Genomic DNA, 27,055 nt, shown 5'->3' on the forward strand with positions numbered 1-27,055 from the left:
GTGACTTGTCAGTGTGTGTGCAGTGTGTGTCTTGGTGACTTGTCGGTGTGTGTGCAGTGTGTTTCTTGGTGACTTGTCAGTGTGTGTGCAGTGTGTTTCTTGGTGACTTGTCAGTGTGTGTGCAGTGTGTTTCTTGGTGACTTGTCAGTGTGTGCAGTGTGTTTCTTGGTGACTTGTCAGTGTGTGTGCAGTGTGTTTCTTGGTGACTTGTCAGTGTGTGTGTGCAGTGTGTGTCTTGGTGACCTGTCGGTGTGTGTGTGTGCAGTGTGTGTGCAGTGTGTTTCTTGGGGACTTGTCAGTGTGTGTGTGTGTGTGTGCAGTGTGTGTTGGACCCACCCTCCTTGCGCTCCCCCTTGCCCATGAGGAAGTCCTCGGTGTAGGGCGTCATGTCGAGGCGCAGGGGGAAGGAGAAGTGTGTGTTGACCTTCTCCTTCATCATGGTCACCATGTTGAAGGTGTAGCGCATCGTGTTGAAGCTCAGGATCCGCGGAAGCTTCTTGAAACATGCTCTGCAGGAGGAGGAGAGGGGGGGGAGGGGAGGGGAGAGAGTCGGTGTGATGCATGAAAACACACGGATTTAAATAATCTATTTTCACTCATTTTCATATAGTTCCATTGTCTCAATCACAGTAAAATTTCCTTACAGTTTCCTTATTTTAAACTCAATGTATTGTCTTTCAATGTATTTACTCGTTTTATTCTTCACTAACCCTGTTTTTAATGTCTTAACACATTTTTATCATATTTGGCTTTTTATATTTAATTTGTTTTATAGTCTGGAAGGAAATTTGTAACTTTTGGGGGGAAAAAAAATATAAAAGTTTACAAGTTTATCATTGTTCTATTATCACTAACTTTTTGGTAAAACAGCCACAGTAGCAAGAGAGCTTATATTTCACCGGCCGATTTAATTTCCTGGCAGCCAAAATAGTCTTTAATACAGAAATTAGACTGATTGAACAGTTTGACCAGCGGTGAATATGGATAATAAACTTGACAGATTTACCAACCACACCTACAGTTAATTATCACTCGGCTGCTGGAGATTTCAATCCTCACTTATACACTTCTTCTCAAATGACAAAAGATGTACGTTTTTGTTTTCCTTAATCCAGGATGCCTCCTCACCTTTTCTCTGCGCGGACCTTCTTGCCGCACTGGGAGCAGGTGTACATGTTGTCTCCCTCCAGAGTGTCTTTGATGGTCACTTCATCCAGAGACTCCTGAACACACACACACACAGGGAAATGAAAGGCGTCAGGACCTTTTGGTTTTTGTTTCCCTCGGAATTTTCTTCTTGAAACAGCATTTAGATCATCATGGGACACTAAAACTCTCCACTGAAACCCAAGATAATAGTAGTAGTAGTAGTAGTAGTAATAATAATAATAGTGCCAATGTTTTCTTTTTATTTATGTATTGTATTTTGTTTGTGTGTTTATAATGTTGTATGTTTGTTTGTTTTTTTATGGACTCTGAGTCTGACAATAAAGTTGAACTGAATAATAATAACACATAATAATACTAAAATTAATACTAATAATACTTGTGATAATACTTCCAATAATACAAAACGTCTTATTGGAATCAATTCAGGTTAAGGGCTTCCCATAGACAACCAGTGTAACATTGATCAAATATACAATAAATACAGTATGTAATCATACAAACTACATCATTATCAGGACGACACCAACTGGTCCAGATCCAATTCTTTGATAAAAAGCCAGCATCTGCCCTATTTATTGGCAAACCAATATATGTATCTAACCCTAAATGTGGAGCCAGCCTTTTCTATGCTGTTTCTATCTCTGTGTTTAAAAAGTGCTGAGTGGAGGCTTAGGGTCGAAGGTCACACTCACATAGATGTTCTTCATGTCGGCCACTTGGCATCTGACGGTGTAAAACTCCTCAGCTGTCTGACTGACGTGGTCACAGTCCTGCAGAAGAAGAGTTACAGTCAGTCACATGGTACAGAAAACCCTAACCCACTCCAGTGTTGAGGTTAATTCACTACCAGCTGTTCTGTAACATTGGTATTAAACTGTATTGACCTGTACTGTAAGAGGGAAACTATTAAGTACTTAATGAAAACGTCCTTCATACATAATGTGCATTCAAGGATGTAACAACATAGTATTAATGTGCACTTAAAATGTTTCCTACAGGTCAGTGGTTCTTAAACTTTTTTCATCAAGTCTCTCCTCCTCTCCCACCACATTAACAGTGAACCTGAGAGTTAGATATTTATTATATTTCATTTATAGACTTGTGTTTTGAATGTGGGCTAGCAGCAGACTTGTTTGTATGTGAAACCTCGCCTGCTTTTCTTTTCATCCGTCAAAAACCTCCAACTTCAAAAACTTTCCATCTTTCCACTAGTAGGTAACGCAACATTACTTGTCTTTTCTGTTGTCAGTCCCAACAAATCTTGCTATGTAACCTGGCTTTATTTTATTTTTTAAATGTGACAGTGTAATGGCAATACGCTGTGTTTGTTTACTGTTTGTGTATTGTTGACTTGAGCCCAGATTCTTACCAGAGAAACCACGTTGTTGGTGATGACGCCTCCAAACAGAGTCTTCACTGTGTTTTTCTGAGGGGGAAAAAGGAAAGAGCTGAAATGTCAGACATGTTTCAACAGAGCCGCTTCACATTTTTATTCAAACTTCATTCATGTTTTCATTCCCATGACCAATATTTGTCAGTGTCTATGTTAAAATGTTAAATTTTTTGTTGAATACTTTATTTGAACGTCCAAGATGTAACTAACTATCACTGTAATCAGGAAATTTGTTATTGGACTATTATTCATAACTCGATCTCCCACCAGCCAAGCATGGCATCAAACCACCAGCAGAAAATATTAAGATCAATTTTAATTATATTTCCATATTTGGACATATATAATCTTCCCTAACTTTTCCAGGCCTGGAAAACACAGTTCACACCTTCAATGACATTTCCAGGATTTCCAAGACCTTTAATATTTTGTAACATGTCCTAGCAAATAAACTTTTCACTGATGTAACTGGACACGAGTCCCTTTCCTAGAGTGTGTGTCCTTTGTGAAGCATTCGTCTAACTTGACAGGTGGTGAGGTGTGTGTGTGTGTGTGTGTGTGTGTGTGTGTGTTTACCAGGTCCTGGGACATCTCCTCTATCTTGGTGATGAGGTCAGTGAAGAACTCAGTCATATCCTTCTGCTCCCCGGTGTTCAGAGGCTGTTTGTCCATGGTGTAGGTTTTACAGAAGGGCCGCGGGTTGTACGCCTTCCTCTCACTCTCCTGCACACACACACACACACACACAGAGGGAGGATAATTAATTTGGGAAGAGAGTTGTGTGTTTGATTCAGACTCACAGTGCAGTGACTGAAGAGTCTGCAGAGTGTACTCTTCACTGAGAACAGAGTTAAGAACAGAACACAGCTACAATATATACAACAATATAACTAAATAAAGACGTTACAATACAAAGTTACACTAACTTTTGTTTTGCACGGATGATGGTGAAACTCATTTTGTACTTGTCCACTTGAGCACACATACATTCATTTTGTTGGTCAGTTGCAGAATAAAAATAACTAACTTTGCATTTAACATCTCATTTCAGAAGGGTTTTTCTTCCATTTGAGAGTGTAAGCTTCAAGTATTCATTAAATTTGTAGTCCTATGCACCAAGATTTCTTCACTTGTCCAGATAGTACAATTGCAACACAATCAGTTTGTGCTATTCTGAACAATTTAAATGACTCACTGTTTACCAAAAGAATGCAGTGTACCAATCCTTTGTATCATAAACCTAAAAATGGTTAAATGTGCATCTAAAAGTGGGAGTACTTCTTGTGTTCTTTCATCTTTCTATCTCATTTGATTTGAACTGCACTAGTTTACTTTTTAAGTCTTTTATCTTTTGTATCTCTTGTCTGTACTTTTGCACTTTTTAAATTGTAAATCTTTTACCTTTACTGTATTTTTATCACTCTGTAAAGCACTTTGAATTGCCCCAGTGTATGAAATGTGCTATACAAATAAAGCTGCCTTGCCTTGCCTTAAAAACTCAAATTTGTAAATCTACAAGATGATGAAAAACTCATTTCTTAACGCATTTCTTAACTGATTAATTTAACCCAAGACAATTCTGCTAATAAGTGAGAGAGGATTAAATGGAAATCCAGATGACAGAGATGCTGTTGGTCTAACTGTAACTCACCATGAGATAGGTGAACATCTTCTGCAGCTCCAGCAGGGTCGTCTTGTGTTTGATTTCCTCCGCATACTGTGAATACAGACACACAGGATGAGAATTTAATCTGTGTAATAAGACTTTCAGTAGTTACTCAATAACTACTGAACAACCTGTAGTTGGTTTGGATTACATTCACACTCCTAACAAATATTCAAATGGCATTACTCTCTAACTAAAAGGGGTAAACCCTCCAGAGTTTGAATCAAGCTCTCACGTGATCGGTGTGAGCGGCCCCGAGCGTCCAGCCTGGCCGGCAGGCACTGACCTTGGCTGTGAAGACGGCCTGCCGGGCCTCGGGGATCATGTAGAGCTGCTGGATGGTGGAGGCCAGGTAGCAGGTGGCTCCCAGGTTGGTCAGGCCCACGAAGCGACACTCTGCTCGGACGTCATCGTGCGGCCAGTAGTCCCACTTGTACGGAGCGTGAGAGGCTGGAGGAAACAGCAGGAAGAAGCGTTACAGCGGCTCAAATATCCAATTTATCTTAACAAGTCATGGCTTTGCTGGAGTAACTGGTGCTAGGTTCATCTCATATCTTTTTAGACCATTGTAAATTTTTGGCTACGGCTGGTAAATGCCAATTCAACCAGATTTTGACAGGTAATGTCTTTTTCTGTACTAAAAATAGTTCTAGCTGTAAAATAGTGAGCTGCTGTTGCCGGAATTCAACAGCCACTGTGGCCAGTAGATTAAAAAAAAAAAAAAAATAATAAAAAGTTTTCTGTCCTGAACCTAGGTGAACAAATCTGGCCTGGGTGCCACAGATTGAACGGGCCAATGTTTTCACCTTCCAGAAATAAAAACAAAATTATAAAATCAGTTAGCAGTTGACTGCTGTATTCTGCTTAGGAAGTTCATATAATAATAATACATTTTGTTCGTACAGCACTTTTCAAGACTCTCAAAGACAGCTTACAAATACATAGCGTGTATATAAGAAACTATATTATATAAAATCGATACCATAAGATACGACAGCACTTTATTGATCCCATAGAGGAAATTCAGGAAATTTATGTATGTATGCATGTAATTTATGTATGTAAAACTATGTAAAAACAAACAAAAACATGGACTAGGTCAATAAATGTCCTTCTAAGGTTGTGGTTTCTGGATGAACTGGTGTGAAATTTCTGTAATGAACAGATTAACTGTTTCTGTGCCCTCCCGTTCTCTCTGCATTCAAGAGATTTTCCCCTCGGGGCTCAGATAGATTTTTTTTCTCCCCAGCGGGTTAGGTGGGGAGAAGCTCACCCTGCATGTGCTGGGACATGACCCAGTTGTGCAGCAGCCGGTAGTTCTCCACCGAGCCCTTCACCGTCTCCACCAGCAGGTCGTAGGCGGCGGCGCGGGCGGCGTGCGACTTGCACTTGGGCTGAGCGCGGTCGGCCAGGCTGGGCAGCAGGAACAGCAGGTTGTGGACGTCCCGCAGGAACTCCTGGCCCTCGCGGGAGAACTTGAAGGGGGGCTTGTGTTTCAGGACGCTGGTGGCGAGGCGCAGCAGGCCGGTCAGCCCGTCGTCCTCGATCGTCCCGTCCTGCTGGTCCAGGATCTCACGGCTGCGGGACACAGGAAACCAGATATTACCATAATACCATTCAGTACTGAGCAAAAGTCTTAGGCACATGTAAAAAAAAAATCATGTAAAGTGAAGATACTTTCAAAAATAATGAAATGAATTTGGGGGGTGGTGGGTGGGGGATTCGATTAAGTTTCCTTTTCTTTTTCTGTTGGACCTGTTTGGATCTATGATATAATGTGAAAAATTACAATACAAATGACCCTGATAAAAAAAATAAATAATGAAATGAAAAGTTTCTAAATATCAAAAAACTTACTATAAAGAGCAGTGTACTGACACACTAATGCAGAAGACAAATACACAGACAAAATTTATATAAAAAACCTAGGGTGCCTAAGACTTTTGCACAGTAGTATAAGTACACAATACATGACAATAAAGACAAAAACAATACAAAAAAAAACAGTCGTTTATGAGCTTTTAAGAAAATAGAGGAAGTTTCTTGTCATCTCTCTTGTTTCTTTATCATAATTCTCTAACCTTCTCGTTAACATAATTTCATATGAAGTTGTTTTAATCAATAAACCTATCCATTTTGGAAAAAGTGGCGCTTTAGCACTTTTCCAATATTTAAGGACCAACCTTAGTGTTGTTATAATGCCCAAACACAATATTTTAAACATTTTAAATATTTGTCAGCTAAAAGGCAAAGTCTAGGTGTCTTGGGAATAGAAAAACCAAGGATGTCTTTCATAATCCCCAAGGCTTTTTCCCACAAAGCGTGCACCACTGGACATGTTCTCTAGTTTTGTCACATCTGATGGTTGTTTTATAGCTGAGCTTCCAAACTGTGAGCAACAACATCAACAAGTCATTTCCTACAGAGCTGAGTGACACACCAGGTCGCTGCACTGAACTGAACTGGATATGGTGAGATGCTAATCAGAAAAAATTTAGAATCTACTTAACAAATTCTTATCTTATAATTAATTGTATACACAAAGCTGATGTATAAAGTGTGTGACTGACCTCCTGATGCAGTCGGCCAGGTGTCGGGCCAGAGCGTCCAGGTCCAGCAGGGTCGTCTGCACCGAGCCAGGCAGCCACAGAGAGGGAGACACGCTCTGATAAGTTTAAATACACCCAGGCTATCAACAGCTTCAATACACACCCAGACTATCAACAGCTTCAATACACACCCAGACTATCAACAGATCAATTACACACCGATACTATCAACAGCTTCAATACACACCAACACTGTCAACAGATCAATTACACACCAGTACTATCAACAGATCAATTACACACCAAAACTGTCAACAGCTTCAATTACAGACTGAATCTATCAACAGTTTAACTACAGACTGAATCTATCAACAGTTTAGTTACAGACTAAATCTATCAACAGTTTAACTACAGACTAAATCTATCTACAGTTTAACTACAGACTGAATCTATCAACAGTTTAGTTACAGACTAAATCTATCAACAGTTTAACTACAGACTGAATCTATCAACAGTTTAACTACAGACTAAATCTATCAACAGTTTAGTTACAGACTAAATCTATCAACAGTTTAGTTACAGACTGAATCTATCAACAGTTTAACTACAGACTAAATCTATCTACAGTTTAACTACAGACTGAATCTATCAACAGTTTAACTACAGACTGAATCTATCAACAGTTTAACTACAGACTGAATCTATCAACAGTTTAACTACAGACTAAATCTATCAACAGTTTAGTTACAGACTAAATCTATCAACAGTTTAGTTACAGACTAAATCTATCAACAGTTTAGTTACAGACTAAATCTATCTACAGTTTAACTACAGACTGAATCTATCAACAGTTTAACTACAGACTGAATCTATCAACAGTTTAACTACAGACTGAATCTATCAACAGTTTAACTACAGACTAAATCTATCAACAGTTTAACTACAGACTAAATCTATCTACAGTTTAACTACAGACTGAATCTATCAACAGTTTAACTACAGACTGAATCTATCAACAGTTTAACTACAGACTGAATCTATCAACAGTTTAACTACAGACTGAATCTATCTACAGTTTAACTACAGACTGAATCTATCAACAGTTTAACTACAGACTAAATCTATCAACAGTTTAACTACAGACTGAATCTATCAACAGTTTAACTACAGACTAAATCTATCAACAGTTTAACTACAGACTAAATCCACAGTATGCTGGTCAGTTGGTTCCTACCTGGCTGGCGTCTTTAACATGGATGTTATCGATGAGTTTACAGAGCAGCCAGAAGTATTCTTTACAGCCCGTCCTCAACATAGGCTCCTCTTCATAGTCCTCCACCTGTAGAGACACACACACACACACACACACACACACACACACACACACACAAAGCAAATTCCCTTGTTCATAGTCAAATACAAACATTCTGAACTTGAAGGAACAATCAGTTATAAAGACTCTTCAGTAACATCTAACGGCGGCCATAGGAACTACAACAACATCGGCTGTAGTGTTTTCTATAGTGTTTCTATAGTCGTTCATAGCAGCTGAAAATGGAAATGAAAAGTTATTTTTAAATCAAATGTGATCACAGACAGAGAATTTCCACCAAAACAGACAGTACAGACCGGACTGCTTGTATAGAAAGCTTGAAAGCTCCATTCCTTGCCCAATTGTTGGATATAAAAGTTTGATGCTACCTACCTTAGCATAATTTGTATTTGGACAAGTTTATGCTATGTAGATTTCCTAGGGTGTTGTGTTTTTTTAATTTTTTGTTTTGTTTCTTGTGTCTTCATTTTGATGCTCTGTGTTTTGTGTTGGTTGTCTGGCTAGATTTGAATATTATTGCTGGACTGCAGACCTTTTTCTTTTAGTTGTTTAAAAAAAAAAAAAAAGACTGGACAGACCCTGAAAGAAGACATATTATATGTCACTCATGTAATTGTAATGTAAATAATGTAAATGTCTGACCAAAAACATTAATAAAAAAAAAAAAAAAGAAAGCTTGAAATCTCAGCAGCCAAACAGTAGAGCGACTCGCACTGATCAGCAACACTTGTGAACCCCCACTGATATATTGTGGTTATTTTGTGCAACGAGCCAGTAAATAAAGAAAACTTTTATTTTGCACACCTAAAAGTCTTTGAGTGACAGGTGCGTAGGACAAAAACTGAAAAGGTAGATACTGAGAGAGAGATACACTGTCTACACTTGCATGATACTTTATTGTGAGTTAATTATGCTTGTGTTGATGCTATGAATGCTGGTAAATTTTGTTTGTGGAGTTTTTCTACTCTAGCAGGTAAACAACTATCATTTGGAATCCTATTTTATTCTACATATCTGGTTGGATGGGAAAATAGTCAAAGCGGCCGGTGGATTTTGGAATTGAACATCCACTGTGGCCTGTAGACGAAAAAAAGAGACTTTCTTGCAGTCTCACATGCAGACGAGCTCTGAGACAAATCACTTTACAGTCAGATAAACACAGAGCGGCAGAGATTGTTTTCCTGTGTGAGAGAGCAGCGATGTCTCGGCTGAACAACTCACATCACAGCCGGCTGAGCACAGACAAACATGAAAGAAACTCAGACCGGAACTGCATTCAGCCGTAAAAAGTTAAACCGTGTTTTGCTGGAGGCTCCGATGTAGAAACAGCTGAAGCAAAGGCCCGTTCACATCTTAGACCAAAAACTGTAAACTATAAGGAATCACTGTCACTGAAGCATTCACACAACATTAATATCTGATCAATTCCTCAGCAGATGAGGCGTCACTGCAGTGAGCTGCTGAATGCTCCGCCCCTTTTTTTTTTTTACAACTGTAGCCTGATTGGTTGAAAATGTTTTATTATTGTCTCTGCATCCAAAAAAAATCACTCTGAGATCGAAGCAAGAATATAGTTATAGTTATGGTTTTGGATGTTTTTATAGTTATCGTTGCAGTGGGAACACAGACTTTCCATTTACTTATGATGATTTAAATCTTCTTATAGTAATCTTTATAGTTAGTATTTGGTGTGTACCAGTCTCTCCAGCATTAATCCCATCAGAGGGACAATGTCTCGTAGAAAAGACACTGGACTTCACTGTAGCAAAGCTCAAATTGAGCCAGATCATCGTCCAACAGGACTACTGACACAGAGTGTAGCTTGCAGACCGGTTTCTTAACTATCATAATTGTGAACATGTGTGGACTTGTGTGATTCCTCCTATGAGGGTCAGTTTGAGCGACGGAAACAAGAAGTGATAATTTAGTAGGTGAGGAGTAGGTGAGGATATTCTGGCTGGTGTTTCCTCTGAAGGGTTAGGGTATTATTGGGGTTAGGTTAAAGACCGGTGTCATTTTAGTTTTTCCTATCACCGTTAACACTGATGAAGTCTAAACCCAGAGCTGCATTTCCACAGTCAGAAGCTCCTACTGTCTGTTCTGCTGCAGGTTTGAACTCACAGACTCCGACTGCTTTCAAAATGCTGAGTTGACTAACAACACATCATGCTCAGCAGGTGTGCGCAAGTTTTCCCCAAACATGCTTTTATCACACAGCTAATTATCACGTTTAATGGGACTATTTTCACTTTTTCCAAATTTAGTGTGTGCATGAGTGAGCAGAAGTGTGTGTGTATGTGTGTGTGTGTGTGTATATACACATGCATTTGTGCATGCATGCGTTTGTGTTTGGACATGTTTGTGTGCGTGTGTATCAAGGTTATTATCGTTAACGAAAAGTAACAAAATAACGAAAACTAGGTGTGAAAAAACATATTCGTTAACTGAAAAAAAAAACAAAAAAAAAACAGGCTTTACAAAAAAACAATAACTAACTGAAACTGTATTGTGTGTTTACAAAACTAACTAAAATAAACTAAAATTATAGAGAAAATGTCTTTAGTTTTCGTCAATTTATTTCATACATAAGCCTAGTATGGATATGAAATCTATCTTCCAAATTTTTTTTTTTTCTTTCAAATTCTTTTTTTACCTTTTTGAATCTCGCCCCTGACAAATACCCCATATTACAAAAAAGACTAAAACTAACACCGAAACTAATAAACTAAACTAAAACTAAGCATTTTCAAAAACTAAAAACTAAACTAAACTAGCAAACCCGCTTTAAAAACGAATTAAAACTAAACTGAAACTGAAAAGAAAAAATCAAAATGAAATAAAAATAAAAACTAATGAAAAATGCAAAACTATAATAACCTTGGTTGCGTATGCATGTGTTTGTGTGTTTATACGTGCATTTGCAGGCATTTGTGTCTGTTTGTGTGCGTATGTGTGTCTGTGTGTGTGTGTGTGTCTGTGTGTGTGTGTGTGTGTGTGTGTGTGTGAGACCCACCCTCAGTGGTTTGAGAGCCTGTGCGTCCGGCAGGAACTTGAGCAGCGTGGAGGCGGCCAGCAGCAGGAAGGACCTGTTGATGGACTCTCCTCCCTCCAGACCGGACAGAGACAGCTTGTAGAGGCCGTTACACGCCTCGTGCCTCACCGCCGGCTGGAAGAGCAACACATCACAGCTTAGACAGTCTGACACTAGATAGATTAGACCAGTGGTTCTCAAACGTTTTCATGTCAAGGACCCCTAAACGGACACAAATTAGACCACGGACCCCCATTTGATAAGATTTTGTCCCAGGGTCCCCCATCTGATAAGATTTTTGCTTTTAGAAGTTTTATTACAGAAAGTATATGAAACCCATGACCAAAATAGTCATACATTCTGTCATTGTGTTACTTATGGATGGAATTATAGTGAAAATAAATTATTCCCCTTTTTGCTGGGGACCCCCTGGAACCCCCTCAAGGACCCCTGGGGGTCCCCGGACCCCACTTTGAGAACCACTGGATTAGACAGATTAGAGATGCAACTTTAAAGGAACACACCAAGTTCTGGGGAGACTGACCAAGTGATCAACCCATTAAGGGATGAAATCTTAGGGGGGGATCACACCTTTGCTTTCTTTGGTCTGAACAGCAGTGGAGAAGTTGACTTTCTTGCATTTTTGTATTTGGCTCATTTAGGTTCACACTGCCCAATTACAAGTCACATGACTCACAACTAGCTTGTTCATTGGACAGCGTTTTGGTGACCTGTCATCCTGCCAGGACTTTGCTTCCAGTCGCTGTATGTTTGACTAAGCATGATGGACTTGTCTGTCTCTTCTTCTGTGGTGTTCATACCAGTTAAGAACACATGAAGAAATAGCTGAATATGCGCATCAGTCCATGTCAACACCCGTCTCCTTAAATCCATAAAACTAAAGGAGAAAACGCTCCAAACTTCTAAGAAACTGTTCCAAACCTGCTGGGTGTCAACCCAGACACTTTCATCAAACTGAAACTTAATTAAGGGCGCTTTCACTTTTGGTCCTTTTCATTGGACTGAGGTCTCAAGTGACCTCAGTCCAATGACTCAGAAATTCTTTGTGCATATGTGAACACGCCAAATGAACTCAAGACCCTCTAAAACAAACTGAGCTCAGACCCCAGGAGGTCTGAGTTCGGTTTGTTTGTGGTCCGTTTTGTGGGCTGATTGATTCCCACTGAAAAGAGAGCTGAGTCCTCTTGTAAGTCCACTTACACTGTGAACACAAAGAGGACCGAGTTCACATGCTGCTGGTTCACTTTTTGGTTAGTTTGTTTTAGAGGGTCTGAGTTCATTTGGCGTGTTCACATATGCAAAAAGAATTGCTGAGTCATTGGGCTGAGGTCACTTGAGACCTCAGTCAGTTTTTGGTCCAGTCCTCAGGACCAAAAGTGAAAGCACCCTTAATTAAGTTTCAGTTTGATGAAAGTGTGTGGGTTGACACCCAGCAGGTTTGAGTTCAGTTCCTTTAAAAAGAACTATATGTGAAAACACCCTAAAAAAACAAATCTGTCCTTACATGCTAAGACCTCTAGTGGCGGTATATTTAAGACATATTAATACTTTTTAAGGCCTTAAACTTATATAACTTCAGACTTCTTAAGGACCCGTGGATACTCTGTTTCTCCGTCTCACCTCTGGCACCAGCAGTGTGAGCTTCTTCAGCCAGTCGTGGAGGTGGTCGCTGTCGGCCAGGCTGGACTTCACCATGGAGCAGCAGTGGGCCCAGCTCACCAGCAGCCACATGGAGTAGTGAGTCACTGGTGTTGGAACAAAACCAGTGTCATGATGCGTCCGAGAGTAAGGACTCAGATCAATGTGTTTTTCTGCAACAGGTCTACTTTGATGCATTTTACTTCCCTTACTTGTCAGTCATGCATTTTGTTGTTATACTAGGTTACTGTCATTGGTTTGTCAATCTAAATCAGTTGCATCAACATGATTTTGTTTTCTTTTGGAATGAGATATATTGTTAAGTCATCCATTTTTTCTTTCTCTCTTCATTCAGTGTTTCATTATGTATGTGTGCAAACAAACTTAACAATCTGAATGCCAAAGAAATGTTCTGACTTGTGAATATCGATTCACTAGAATAAATTCTCACCTTCATGACGGGACCTGTGGTCTGACTGAGCCTTGAGAACTCTGCGGAACAAACACAAAATATGTATAATCATGTAGAGCTGAACAATTTAAAAAAAAAAAAACATTTTTAAAAATCAAAATCACAATATGACCTTCCACAATTTCCAAATCACAGAAGCTGCAATTAATTGCTTAAGAGAGATAGGAGAGTCCAAACTGGATTTCTAAACAAAGTGTTTTAGAGCTGCAGGTAATCTTTGGTCCATGAATCAATAATAAAGTACAATATTGTTGAAAACCTTTCATCAGACTCAAACTCAGTAAATCCTGTTCACTGACATCTATTCTTTTAACAAAACCACTTTTCTCTAAAAAATGTATGACAATAAAAATGTGTGATATGAATCACAGTTTAAATCACAATTGCAATAATCTGTCAAATAATCACAATTAATTTTTTTTTCAATATCTTTCAGCCCGACAATCATGTTGGTTATATTTAGTATTTAAGTCTAACTTTCCAAAATAAAGTTGAATTAACTTTCAAAGTGTGGCGCATGCTGTCACCTGTGTGCGAGGTTGTCGTAGGTGTAAGCCACATTGATCAGACGCTGGATCAGGTTGGTTCCCTGGACGAGGCTCAGGAACACCTGGGAACAACACACACACACACACACACACACACGCGCGCACGCGCACACACACACACACACACACACACACACACGCGCACACACACACACACACACACACACACACGGTGAGGATCAGATCACACAACGCCATGTCCACGCTGGAGACTTGTGGATGTGATGAGTCATTCTCACAGTGAATTTTAGGGTTTCCCCATTCACTTTCGTTGGCCAAGTCACTATCTGATTCATTCTCAGTCAACACATCAGTTTCCAGGATCTTTATCCATCCTCTGTTCTAGTGTCTTAGTCTAGTGTCTAGTGTTTTCGAATCGTATTTCGGCCATTAGATTATTATATCAAATATGTCATGGAAGACACAAGAACACACTTTGAGAAAGAACATTACATTACGAATAAACTGAGTCACTGATGTTTCATATTCCTCAATATTATCCCATGATTCCTACATACTCCGCCGCAAAATACAAAAATTTCCATCTGGGATAGAGAAAGTGAGTAAATAATAAGACAGTGTATCTCTAGGTAGTGTATGCGTTTACTTCTGGAAGAAAGACAGAAAGACAAAGAAAGAAAAACAGAAAGACACACAGACATAAAGAAAGAAAAAAGAAAGAAAGACAGATAGACAGACAGAAAGAAAGGCAGAAAGAAAGAGAAAGAAAGAAAGACAGAAGGAAAGAAAAAAGAAAGGAAGAAAAAATAAAGAACAAAAGAGAAAAATACCAAGTAAGAAATAAAGTTAGTAAGAAACTAAGTACGAAAGAATTTAAGTTAGTAATTAAGTTTGTGAGTAAGAAACTAAGTACAGAAGTAAGAATGTTACTAGGTAAGAGAGAAAAAGAAATAAATGTACTGAGTAAGAAAGTAAGTAAAGTAAGAAATTAAGTAAATAAGTAAGGAAGTATTTATATACCTATCTACCTGGGCAGTGTGTGTGTGTGTTCACCTCTTGAATCAGTACAGTTAATATATATGTCTACATGTGTGTGTGTGTGTGTGTGTGTGTGTGTGTGTGTGTGTGTGTGTGTGTGTGTGTGTGTGTGTGTGTGTGTGTGTGTGTGTGTGTGTGTACCTCGGTCAGGCGGGGGATGTGCAGGCCCTTGCCGTGTTCTCCGGTGGCCTTGCGGGATTTGCCGGGCCAGGCTCGTTTGCGCTGGCTGTCTGCCAGGCCGGACCAGGAGAAGACGTCGTGGTAGGCCAGGTCCAGATCGGCCGGGTCCACCGCAAACTGGCAGATCAGCTTCAGCAGGCAGGCCAGGCAGTCCAGCAGCCACTGCACACAACACACACTCTCACTTAGTTACTTGACAACTTTTTTTTGTCCAAAATGACAATTAAGGCATTCCAGGGTTCCCACACATTTTCATGGATAAAATTTCAAAACTTTTCCATGACCTTTCAAGGATCCATAATAGAATTTCCATGTAATGTGAGGCGGTGACTCTGAATCAATACCAGAAATTATTACTACACTGGACAAATAGGACACACCTCTTTATATTGGATTTTAGTGCTTTAGAGTCACTGCATCACATTACATGGAAGCTATTGAAATAAAACATGGATTTTCCATAAAAATATTAATATAAAATACAAGAAGCACTAAAATCCAATATAAAGAGGTGTGTCCGATGTGGCCTGTATAGTAGTAATTTCTGGTACTGATTTGGAGTCACTGGGTCACATTACAAGAATAGTAAACAAAACATTGTCACACCCCGACACATATTAGAGCTACGTTACGTCAACAGCTACAGAAAATAAATTTGTTGTTATGTTACATCATGTGGAAGGTTATCCTCAGAAGATTACTGTAACAATTAATCTCATTACACACAAAATTCCATGACTTTTCCAAAACTTTCAAGGATTTTACTAATTCCATGACTTTTTCAGGCCTGGAAAACAAGATTTTGAAATTCCATGACTTTTCCAGGTTTTCCATGGCCGTGGGAACCCTGGCATTCTCACTCTAAGCCACTGTGAGAAAACTGTTTTTTCAGAGAGAGGCGTCCAACCCACAGGTTCATCTGAAACTCCACAACACGCATCATTCTCTTCTTTTAGTTATGTGCTTTATTTATCCCACCAAACGTTTTTGGCTACATGGCCTTTGTCAGAGTATGAAAACATTTGATGGGATAAATAAAGCAAGAAACCAAAAGAAAAGAAAAGATAGTATGATTTGAATCTGCTTTAGAAGTCTATAAATGAAAACACCCTAAAGCTCTGAGAACAGGCTGCATCAATTTTCTCTTTACATCCGTTTCAAATAGTCAGTCACTGTTTTTTTTAATTTTTTAAAATATTCTTTCACATGAAAAATATTTTTCTCTTGGAACATTTCAACTCAAAATGAAATAAAATCCCTCACCACTGTCCAGGACTCCTGGTCTTTGGGTTCAAGGATGGCTGAGTTGAAGATCTCCAGGAGCAACTGGAGGCCTCCAGAAGAAACAAACTGAGAGAGAGAGAGAGAGAGGGGAGAGAGAGAGAGACAGAGGGGGAGAGAGAGAGAGAGAGAGACAGAGAGAGAGAGAGACGGGGAGAGAGAGAGAGATGGGGGGAGGGAGAGAGAGAGAGAGAGAGAGAGAGAGAGAGAGAGAGAGAGAGAGAGAGAGAGAGAGAGAGAGAGAGAGAGAGAGAGAGAGAGAGAGAGAGAGAGAGAAAGCGAAAGAGAAAAAGAAATAGAAAGAGTGAAAAAGAGAGAGAGAAAGAGCGACAGAAAGGGGGTGGGAGAGAGAGAGGGGGAGAGGGAGAGAGAGAGAGGGAGAGAGAGATGACTTCCTCACAGACTAAACAACAGACCAGTGTAGTTTTTCACCAGCTGTGTGTGTGTGTGTGTGTGTGTGTGTGTGTGTGTGTGTGTGTGTGTGTGTGTGTGTGTGTGTGTGTGTGCGTGTGTTGTACCTTGCAGCTCCAGGTGTTCTTGCTGTTCTCTATCTGGTCCTCACTGGAGTCGTCAGAGTCTGGGTACAGGTCACTGTAGCTGCCCTGGAACACACACACACACACACACACACACACACACACGTTAGGTATGGACTGGTTTGTGAGTGTGAATGTGTGTGTATGTACTCTGTGTGTGTCTCACGGTGGACTCTCGGTGGGTGTGTGTGTGTGTGTGTGTCTCACGGTGGACTCTCAGTGGATGTGTGTGTGTGTGTGTGTGTGTGTGTCTCACGGTGGACTCTCTGTGGATGTGTGTGTGTGTCTCACGGTGGACTCTCTGTGGATGTGTGTGTGTGTGTGTGTGTGTGTGTGTCTCACGGTGGACTCTTGGTGGATGTGTGTGTGTGTGTGTGTGTGTGTGTCTCACAGTGGACTCTCGGTGGATGTGTGTGTGTCTCTCACGGTGGACTCTCAGTGGATGTGTGTGTCTGTGTGTGTGTCTCACGGTGGACTCTCGGTGGATGTGTGTGTGTGTGTGTGTGTGTGTGTGTGTGTGTCTCTCACAGTAGACTCTCGGTGGATGCGTCTGTTGGGTTTGCCCAGAGCCTCGATGATCTCCAGAGCGTACAGCAGCTTGTGGGGGCTTTTGATCCTCAGCAGCTCCTTCCAGCACAGACCCTCCCCATTCTACACACACACACACACACACACACACACACACACGCACACACAGAACAGGTTCAGTTATTCAGTGGTTGACGGATTAAATTTAAGGGAAAAATCCACCCTTGGATACTCTTACACCGTTAGAGATCATCAATTTGTGATGCATTCCTGGAGTTATTTTGAGTTGAAATTTACTTTTTTGCTGAACCCACTTTCCCTCAACCTGCCTGGTCTACTTCTACTTCAGTCACCGATTTCCTACATTTCCCAGAATGCCTTTTGATAACTTCCAGAGGAGCCTGTGCAAACTTGTTGCTTTCAATCAAAGGTGGACATGTGGTCTTATAAATATAGCCAACTAGTTTGTGAACATCGGGGTTTGTCTATCTTCGCAGTCGCGCCCCTTACTCAAAATTCATCCTGTCTCTCTGCTGCATTGCATTCTGGTCTCTCTCCTGCTCCTGTGGGTGGAGAAATTGGTCTCTCTCCTCTTCTACGATGGATCTCTCCCTGTATGATTGTTGAACGTCTCTCGGTGCAAAATGGCGGCTCTAGAAAGAAGCCCTCGCTCTTTGATTCCGAGGGACTGACACCAAAACCTGACCCTTACCGCTGAGGTTTTACATCCTGAAACATTTTCTCACATCAAACCCCAACAAATCATCTCAGCTGGGTGACTGACCGTGTCGTCGGAGATGTTCTGGAAGGCCAGCAGCATGTTGGGACAGGTGGGAAGCAGCATCAGCAGCTCCCAGACCCGACGGGACAGGTTCTCTGCATGGAGGTGGAGCTCCTCACACCGCGCACTCTGGACCAACACACACACACACACACACACACACACGTTTAAACACTAAAACTCACCACATAGTATTACACAGATATGATGGAGGTACATGGAGGGGACAGAATGCAACGGGGCTTATGGGAAATGTGGTCTTCATTTGGAGAAACACTAGCACTAACAATACCACTGGAGTGAGAGAGGCGACCAATCGTCTGCACCATACTCTCATTTATTTATAGTAATTATAGCAAGGTAGCACTATTAATTTCACAATGATATATAGATATAAAAATATAACTACAAGGAAGGAAATAATTTATCGTTTAAAGCCCTGAAGAAGACCTACAGTGGTCGAAACATGTTAGCTTTTTTAATGTTTTAGCCACTACAACAAAGGCTTTTTAAATATTTCCTTCCTCGTGGTTATATTTCTATATTTGGAGTGCCTGGATTGTCCTTTTGTTTGTAGCACTCTTTTTTCCCCGTTTTCCAAGAGCACCCGACACATTTTTTATCCTAGCTTGACAATATAGAGCAAACCAGTCATTTCCTTTTTTTTTCTAATGATATATGGATGTTTAAAAATGATACATGTACACCTTTAAGTACAAATAATTAACATTTCTGGCAATAAATCCCATGCACTCTCTTGAATCAGTGGTTTGTTTGTGAGAGCACAAAACTTACATGATACCATAGAATTATTAAATGATATTTCTCTGGTCACAGGACTATTATCAGGACACTAAGACCTTTGCACTTATTTTTGGCTGCTTGGTTGACCTCAGATTTGAAGCGTATTCTACTGTTGACCTCAAGATAAGTCGCTCTGTGTACGTAAATAAATATCTAGTCTCGCATAGCCAGACCTATCACCACACTTCGTTTTAGCGCTGTGCCAGCACTGGAGAAAGGTCTGGCTGAACCCATTATCATTCTGGTATAGGGGAAAAAAACACTCTGTCTTGTTTGTATTTCTTTAAACCAATCACAATCGTCTTGGGTGGCGCTAAAGCCCAGGATGCAGCGACGGTGCCCTTGCAAAATGGCTAAATCCCCGCAAAAGAAAACCCCACATAAAACAGTAAAAGAAGTATGTCGACTATGTGATACGACTTTTACTGATAAAAAAGACAAACTAGCTAGCTCGGAGGTGGTTGTTGTTGTTTCACGAAGCGACGGGGACTTTGAAAACGATAACACACAGATAGCGGAAGGGGAGGAGAATTCTGTCTGAGTCTGAATAGATGGCAAATGGCAGGCTTATACCCACAGCCTACTTCCGTTGAGTCAGACTAATAAATATCTAAAGTGTAACTTGTTTCAGAGAGGGAGTGTGGCCTGTCACCTCGGGGCTCTCCAGCGCCCGCTCAGCGTTGGGGCTGGGCGGTTTGAAGCAGGCCAGCATCTCCAGCAGGTCGAACAGCGTGGTGAGGTGCGGCTCCTGCAGCAGCAGCAGCATGGGGATGTGCTCCTTCTGGGGCGGGGGCAGGCAGGAGGCCGGCAGCTGGACGCCCTCCCCCTTCCTCTCCCGCCGCGGGGCGCCCAGAGACACAAACACCATCTGGGACACACAGGAAAATACCTGGCTTCAGTCATGATGATGATGATGATGATGATACACTCTCTGTGTTGGACTTTTCAAACGTAAAGTGTTTCACAGACCGGAAAGTACAAAGGAATTAAAAACCATGACTAAAGCTGTAACTAAAAAACTTGCTATGAATGCCTGCTAAAACTTGCTATGAATATAAATTAGCATAAATTTGAATTACAAAAATGAATTACAAAAAGATTAAAATACATAAAAATACTTTTTTTACAGCAACAATAACACTGTAGCCATAATACATAACACAATAGTGAACAGTATAAAGCCAGTAGTACAAACTAACAAAACAGTGTGTTTTATAAAAGGGATAATGAACAATGATCGTCATTTTTGCAAAATAAGGGCCCTGAAAGAACTTATTTTGCAATAATGACCCGCTCTCTGTACCTTATCTTACTTATTACACAGCTAGTATGTACCAGAGACATTAATCATTTGACATGAAATATTGATTAAAATGATTTTGTTACAAGTTAAAATAATTTACAAGATTCTGCCAAAAAACTCCAAGGAGTTAGTTAATTTGATTAGAAATCAACTAAATGGACTGAACGTTGTGACTGTGGAGTGATATGATCGGATGTGAAACAGCAGAAATATAACAGACCTCAGAATATGTTCACTGGCCAATCAACACCCAGTATTAAATAAAGCTGTGTACTAATCTGTTGTTGTTAGTTTGTTAGTTGTTAATGTTAGTTAGGCAGTCCAGACAGTCACCTGCATGTCCTTGAAGCCCAGCTCATGCAGAGTCTTCTCATCGTAGTCGGTGGTCAGTTCATGACCGGAGGAAATCATCCGGACCGGTCCCCATCAAACCTCCTGCAGGACAGACGACAGGCTTCACACACCGGATCACTTCAGTACAGCTCAGGGAGTCCAAACAATACTGCACCGCATGATGATCTACTGACAGACTGCTTAAGTGATCAAGTGAGGTGCTTTTTATGACTGACTGCACAAAACAGCAGGTCAACATGTCTATAGTAAACAATGAGGTGTTGATGCTGCTAACTGACAAATCTGAAAACCATTTAAAGTTTAATTAAAGTTAAATGGACAGTTCTCAAACTTTTTTTTAAGCCTCCAGCAATTTTGTTTTTGTTTTTTTTCATTGCTTTTGTTGCTAAATAATAAAATAAACCCTATTCGTTCCCTGGCAGAGACAAAATTACAATTAATGTTGGTAGGCAGAGAGGCCAACTGGTGATAGTGGTTGTCACGGAAACAAAGTGAGCATCGCACTCCCTGCTTTTTTATACAATCGGCACAAAATGCAGAGCCCCTAAAGTTCAGTGTTTAACCCCAGGGTGTTCCACATGTGGAGCGTCACATCATCTGCCTGTTTTTGATGATGTCATAAGGTGATAGCCAATCAGACATTGAGGCTCGTCGTACATGGGATGAACCCACATCAGCACTGCATAATATTCCCTGGTTCCCTACCTATTTTATCTTTCTCTTTTATGTATTAACATGTCATTTAACTAGACAAATTATGCATTTTTTGTGTTTTATGTGAAGCATAATGAATTAGCCTTGTGTATGAAAGGGTACAGGAGGGATGTAGAGGAAGACAAATTACAGTTGACTTGTGTTTACTGGCTAACAAAGTAATCTTCATCTCTGTTCCAGACCCTGAAACCTTTTGAACCCCCCCCCCCCCCCCTCCTGTGTGTCAGTGGGTGAGAGCAGAGCATCATGGGAGTGGACCTGGGAAGTCTCCTGGCTGCCGGCTGCTCTGTCCGAACTCCTGCAGCTGGGCCTGCTGGTTCATCTGCTCCTTCTGCAGGTTCTCGTACCAGTGTGTGACCTCGGCCCGCAGGTCGGCCACCTGGTCGCTGGGGTACATCTCAATGGTCATCTGAAAAAAAAACAACAACACCGGCTGGGGTTAGACTGATATACAGGTGTGATGATGTAATGGGCTGATACTGGAATTAAAACACAGATTTAAAAAATAATATTTCATTTAAGACAACAGATAGCCTGATACTCCCACCTCTGATGCAGTTTGTTAGACTACACATTTATTGTATAATTGATCAATACCACACTGATGTCTACTGGAAGCCCTTAACCCAAATTATTACTTTACTGACTTTATTGTCCCCATAGAGAACATTTCTTTGCAGTAAGAAACACATGTTGGCATGGCAGCAGAGAAACAGCAACCACAACAAGTTATAGTAAACAACAAAATCAAAACAGCACAGAAGTAAAAGTGAAAAATGCATACTACAACCATTTACCATTTTTCATCTCATTATGCTGGTAACCCAGATAATTCTACTTTCTCAGGCAGGACAAACCGTATTTAATCCCCATTATTTCTCATTTACAATGTCTTTCTTGATGCAACATAACAGTGAATGGTATTGGACTGTAGCTCCAGGTCAGGTTCACCTTATCCGGCAGGCCGGCGGGCTGGCAGACGATCCTGAGAGGCAGAGACTGTTTGTCACTCAGAGCCTTCAGGTGGCTGCTGATCCCCGTTCCCTCAATCTGCCACTGCCGCAGGTGGTAGGCAAACCTGACAGAGAGGAGAGGAGGAGAGGAGAGAGAGGAGGAGAGGAGAGGAGAGAGGAGGAGGAGATGAGAGGAGAGGAGAGGAGAGGAGAGGAGAGGAGAGGAGAGGAGAGGAGAGGAGAATCAAATGTCAGATTTTTACATCAGATTTCTCATTTTTGGCTCATGCAGTCATTAGAAGCAACAACAGAAACGTCTGGGTATTTGTCCCTGGGTAATATCTGGGTAAGAGAAAAGCAACTGTCATGTACCGACAGCTACACACTATCTGATTTATTCTTCTACATGATGAAACCTCCTGTCACGTACCTGCGGCGGAAGGCCTCCAGGTGTGTTTTGAGCATGAGCAGCCCCCGCTCGATGCTGGTCAGGCTGGAGTGAGCGTCCTTCTCCAGGTTGGCTGAGGCCATCAGCAGGCTCTCCATACACTTCCTGATGAACTCCTGCTCCTTCTCCAGGCCCGTCTTACCAGCTGGAGACACACACACACACACACACACACACACACACACACACACGACAGATAAATACACAAAAACACAAGACCAAAAAAAAAACAAGACGAGACAAAAACACGAGTGAAGAAAAACAAAAAACAAAACATAACAAAACAAAACAGGACAGACAACAGAAGAAGAAAAACAACAAATACAAAAGGCACAGAAAAAAAACAACACATACAAAAACACAAGGACACAAACACAGATACAGACACACACACAAAAGCAAGTTGATTTTCACATTAAAAATCCATGGACTTCATGGTAAAAGTGACAGAAACTTCAGGAGCATCACGAGTTGGAAATGTATTGCTAGATACCAGAATAACAGGAGAAATACTTCAAATCAATGATGAAGCTCTTTCAGAATAAAAACTGTGGGTCTTACGTTTTTAAGAAATCTAGGGCAATACTCATCTGCACTGTAATATTTATTTATTTATATCTTTTTTATTTTCTTTTAAATGTGATTTTAATGCACTTTCACTTTTCTAATCCTCTTGCACTGTCTTTTCTTTTATCTTTCTATTTCACTTGATTTGAACTGCACTAGTTTACTTTTTAAGTCTTCTATCTTGTGGATCTCTTGTCTGTACTTTTGCACTTTTTAATTGTAAATTGTTTACCTTTACTGTATTTTTTATTACTCTGTAAAGCACTTTGAATTGCCTCAGTGTATGAAATGTGCTATACAAATAAAGCTGCCTTGCCTTGCCTTATGTGGCTGTTTTTTAACTTCTTGAATATGTATAATTTCATGTCACTCGCTTTCATCAGGAAAATATTTGTGCTAAAAGACTGGAAACCACGTCAAAGAGTGTGTTTTGTGGATGAGTGCTGCAGGTGAACTGACCGTTGATGTAGTAGGAGTTGATGTACTGGATGGCGGCCCGGCTGATGTCAGCAGACTGAGCTCTGAGAGCGATGCCCCACAGCTGGTCCATCCCACACAGCTGGAGACACAGAGGACCGGAGAGTCGGTTACACCTTCACATCATTATCAAATCTGATTCCACATATTCTATGTTATGAGATCACATGTATGTCCACACTTTTAAAAATAGCTGTTACGTGTCTGGCATCAGCAAACAATCCCTCTCCCGCCTCTCCAGCTCATCCAAAACTCTGCTGCCAGGATTTTAACTCGGTCTAGGAAACATGATCACATTTCACTGATCCTGGCTTCCCTACACTGGCTACCTGTTGCTTTTAGAATTGATTTTAAGAATTTATTGATTACTTACAAAGCCCAGAGAGGCCTGGCCCCAAGCTATCTATCAAATCTCTTATTGCCCTATGTCCCTTCCCGCTCCCTGAGATCTTCGGATACGTCTTTACTTGTTGATACACAGAGGGGACAGAGCCTTTGCAGTCAGGGCTGCTAGACTTTGGAACGACTTGCCTGAGGAGATCAGGGCTGCAAACTCTGTATCGTCTTTTAAATCACTGTTAAAAACCCACTTGTTTAAAATTGCTTTTCGGCGATTTCATTATATTTTATGGCATTTTAGTTAATTTTACTCTATTTGTGTTTTTATAATGTGATTAGTTTTTATGGCTTTTAGTTTCTTTTATTCTCTTTGCATTTTAAATATGTCTGTTTTTATTGTAAAGCACTTTGTAACTGTGTTTTGAGTGCTATATAGTGCTTTAAGTGCTATATAAATCAAGTTATAGAATTATTTACATGCAATGTGAACAAAATCCGAATTTGATGCGTCCAGACCAGTCACTTAATGGGACCAGGTTCTACCAGAAGACAGAAGTCTCATTGAAACATTAAGTGAAGACACATTAAGTGTAACTGTAGTCAATGTAACTCTAACCCAGTGATGTCCAGTCCTGTATCATGCTAGCCCGGTTCCAGACTCCTGAGTCTCGTCCCTCCACTCTTCAGATTTTGTCGGGTGACGCAGAGAGAGAGAGAGTCTAGTGTTGCTCTTGTCAACTGCTTTTTTGTTGCTCGGAGAAACAATCGAGCCAATCAGCTCCCTTGTGGGGCGGGACAAAGGTTTGTGCAACGTTTTGGCAGAGTAATATTTGTTTAAATCACCCTCTTACCCAACATAGTGCCTTTGCAAAAACGATAATTTTGTCAAAATCGACTGACATTCTTCAGCCGGATACGTCAGTCACTAGTGATTGGTTTGGATAAAATCAATCCCCCCCACACAGAAAACGGTTAACTAGGAGGAAATGTCAGGCTGAATAATGGAGTGGGAACAAAATGGCCGTTCAGTCTGAATATCAGGCTGGTATCATGAAGAGCATACAGGATTTCATTCCAACCAAACTGTACAGCAGCTGATTTCACTGATTAGTTCCTTTTGGAGGAACATTGACTGTAGCCAGAGGCCCGGGGTTTAGAGGGAGCTGTATATCCTTATATACCTGCCTGGATACCTTAGTTTGTCATCAGATAACATAAGAGGCTTTTCTCTCTGCTCAGACTGAAGCTCAGCTGTGAGCAACAGAGAGAGAGAGGACAAGCTCAGAGAGCGCAAGGAGCGTTACATCATTCTGGTTGCTATGCAACACAAAGTTAAGATAACCTGAAGTAACAAAGGATAATGCTGAAAATAAAACTGGATGAGACAAAGTGAGCGATGTCTCTGCTCGCTCTTATAGAAGAGGGAGAGGAGTCCACTCTGAAACAGGAAGTGGTGCGTGACATCCTGCTGCTGTTTGTCCATCTCCACCTGGATACTTCCTGTTTCAAGGCTGTTTTCACCTCACAGAGGAGCAGCTTGACCGGCTTGTTCAGTAGGGATGGGAGGATATAAGATTTTATCTTTTATCACGATAAAAACACTCAAGATAATTTTATCTTGGTGAATTTCCATTATCGGGATAATCGTGAATATCCTCAAAACAAGTTATTCATTTACTGTGCATTTACAACACATAACTAATTGAACCATGTGAATGCTTGGATAGCAGGTTGATAGGTAGATTCTTTTTATTATTAATTAATTAATTTATTTTTTTCTCTCATTGTGATTACCTGCTGGGTGTTGGCGAGAGTCTGAATCTGTCCTTGTTTGTTTTTCACCAAAAAAGATGTTCACAAAAAAAAAAGATGTGTCCTATGATGCAATAAAAATTTGTTTCTTAACAAAATGTAAGGTAAAGTGATTCCAGTATGTTTTAGTACCATTTTAAGAGTTTTGAGCATATTTTGATGATTATCGGGATAATATCGTGAATCGCAATTACTTTGGCCAGGATAATCGTGACATGAAATTTTCATATCGGTCCCATGCCCATTGTTCAGTTTGTGAAACAGAGGATGGTGACCTTGACATAATGTGCGGTGCAGCTGAAGTGGAGACAGACACCAGAACACACCACATCCTAAACATGAGGAATACAGTTTGGAGACGAGGCACGGCTGCCACACCCAAACACCTGGGGGAAAAACTGTTTCCCCACGGACTGAAACACTGAGCAGGTGATGCAGAGGATGATGTGCAGAAACACATCAAACAGCTGTGTGTGTGTGTGTGTGTGTGTGTGTGCGTGTGTGTGTACTGCACTGCTTTTGGTATCCTTGAATCCAAACTGAAGTGAACACATCTCTCTGGCACTTTATTTTACTGCTTGCTCCATTATAATGTTTATCTGTATCTTATTATTTTATCTGTATTTTATTTTTAATATGAAGCACATTGCAAAACGTTCTGCATAAGTAAAGGTTGACTGATTGACATTGAACAGATTTTTGTCAGGTCTGGCAGCTACTGACTGAATCGTAGCTGTATATGCTTCCGTGTGTGTGTGTGTGTGTGTGTGTGTGTGTGTGTGTGTGTGTGTGTGTGTGTGTGTATGTACCTCACAGCTGGAGGCGTTGTCCAGGGCGCTGGTGGCCAGGCGGGCCAGGTTACACAGGTGCTGGAAGAGGTTGAGGCCTGTCATGCTGATGGTCTCTGGTTTCAGCTGGGGCATCTGGAGACACACACACACACACACACAACGCCATTAACACACACAAATACACACAAATACACACACCACCGTTGGCACACATAACACACCAATGTCAACTAGGGATGGGCATTTCAAGCAAAAGTACTATTCGATATTCACTGGGAACTATTCGACCATTCTTTGAAGATCACCCTGTTAAAACGAGAGAAAGACCGGATAGCTATTTACTACTAGCAAGCTATGAAAATATACT

The 27,055-nt window shown here is 40.7% G+C and overlaps 1 protein-coding gene across 1 annotated transcript in view; it reads right to left on the reverse strand.

Annotated features, from left to right (window-relative positions):
- Positions 1 to 336: 336 nt before the first annotated feature.
- The window catches only part of LOC139648658 (ubiquitin carboxyl-terminal hydrolase 34-like), a gene marked incomplete at its 3' end in the record, with an annotated part of 69,747 nt that continues 43,028 nt past the window's right edge, over positions 337 to 27,055 (reverse strand). The window contains 27 exon segments of the mRNA XM_071524840.1: positions 337 to 509; positions 1,129 to 1,223; positions 1,863 to 1,940; positions 2,540 to 2,596; positions 3,140 to 3,286; positions 4,215 to 4,280; positions 4,516 to 4,679; positions 5,503 to 5,807; positions 6,800 to 6,855; positions 8,013 to 8,117; positions 11,125 to 11,277; positions 12,784 to 12,908; positions 13,253 to 13,293; positions 13,801 to 13,883; positions 14,962 to 15,162; positions 16,264 to 16,350; positions 16,800 to 16,883; positions 17,346 to 17,468; positions 18,130 to 18,255; positions 19,583 to 19,798; positions 20,567 to 20,656; positions 20,658 to 20,668; positions 21,560 to 21,710; positions 22,253 to 22,379; positions 22,685 to 22,847; positions 23,729 to 23,828; positions 26,707 to 26,820. Coding sequence (XP_071380941.1) covers positions 337 to 509; positions 1,129 to 1,223; positions 1,863 to 1,940; positions 2,540 to 2,596; positions 3,140 to 3,286; positions 4,215 to 4,280; positions 4,516 to 4,679; positions 5,503 to 5,807; positions 6,800 to 6,855; positions 8,013 to 8,117; positions 11,125 to 11,277; positions 12,784 to 12,908; positions 13,253 to 13,293; positions 13,801 to 13,883; positions 14,962 to 15,162; positions 16,264 to 16,350; positions 16,800 to 16,883; positions 17,346 to 17,468; positions 18,130 to 18,255; positions 19,583 to 19,798; positions 20,567 to 20,656; positions 20,658 to 20,668; positions 21,560 to 21,710; positions 22,253 to 22,379; positions 22,685 to 22,847; positions 23,729 to 23,828; positions 26,707 to 26,820 — 3,241 coding nt within the window.

The sequence above is a fragment of the Centroberyx affinis genome, unplaced genomic scaffold (genome assembly GCF_046629955.1).
Source record: "Centroberyx affinis isolate AG114_WGS23_722 - 3 ecotype Tasmania unplaced genomic scaffold, CSIRO-AGI_Caff_v1 ptg001237l_1, whole genome shotgun sequence".
Lineage (NCBI taxonomy): Eukaryota > Metazoa > Chordata > Actinopteri > Beryciformes > Berycidae > Centroberyx > Centroberyx affinis.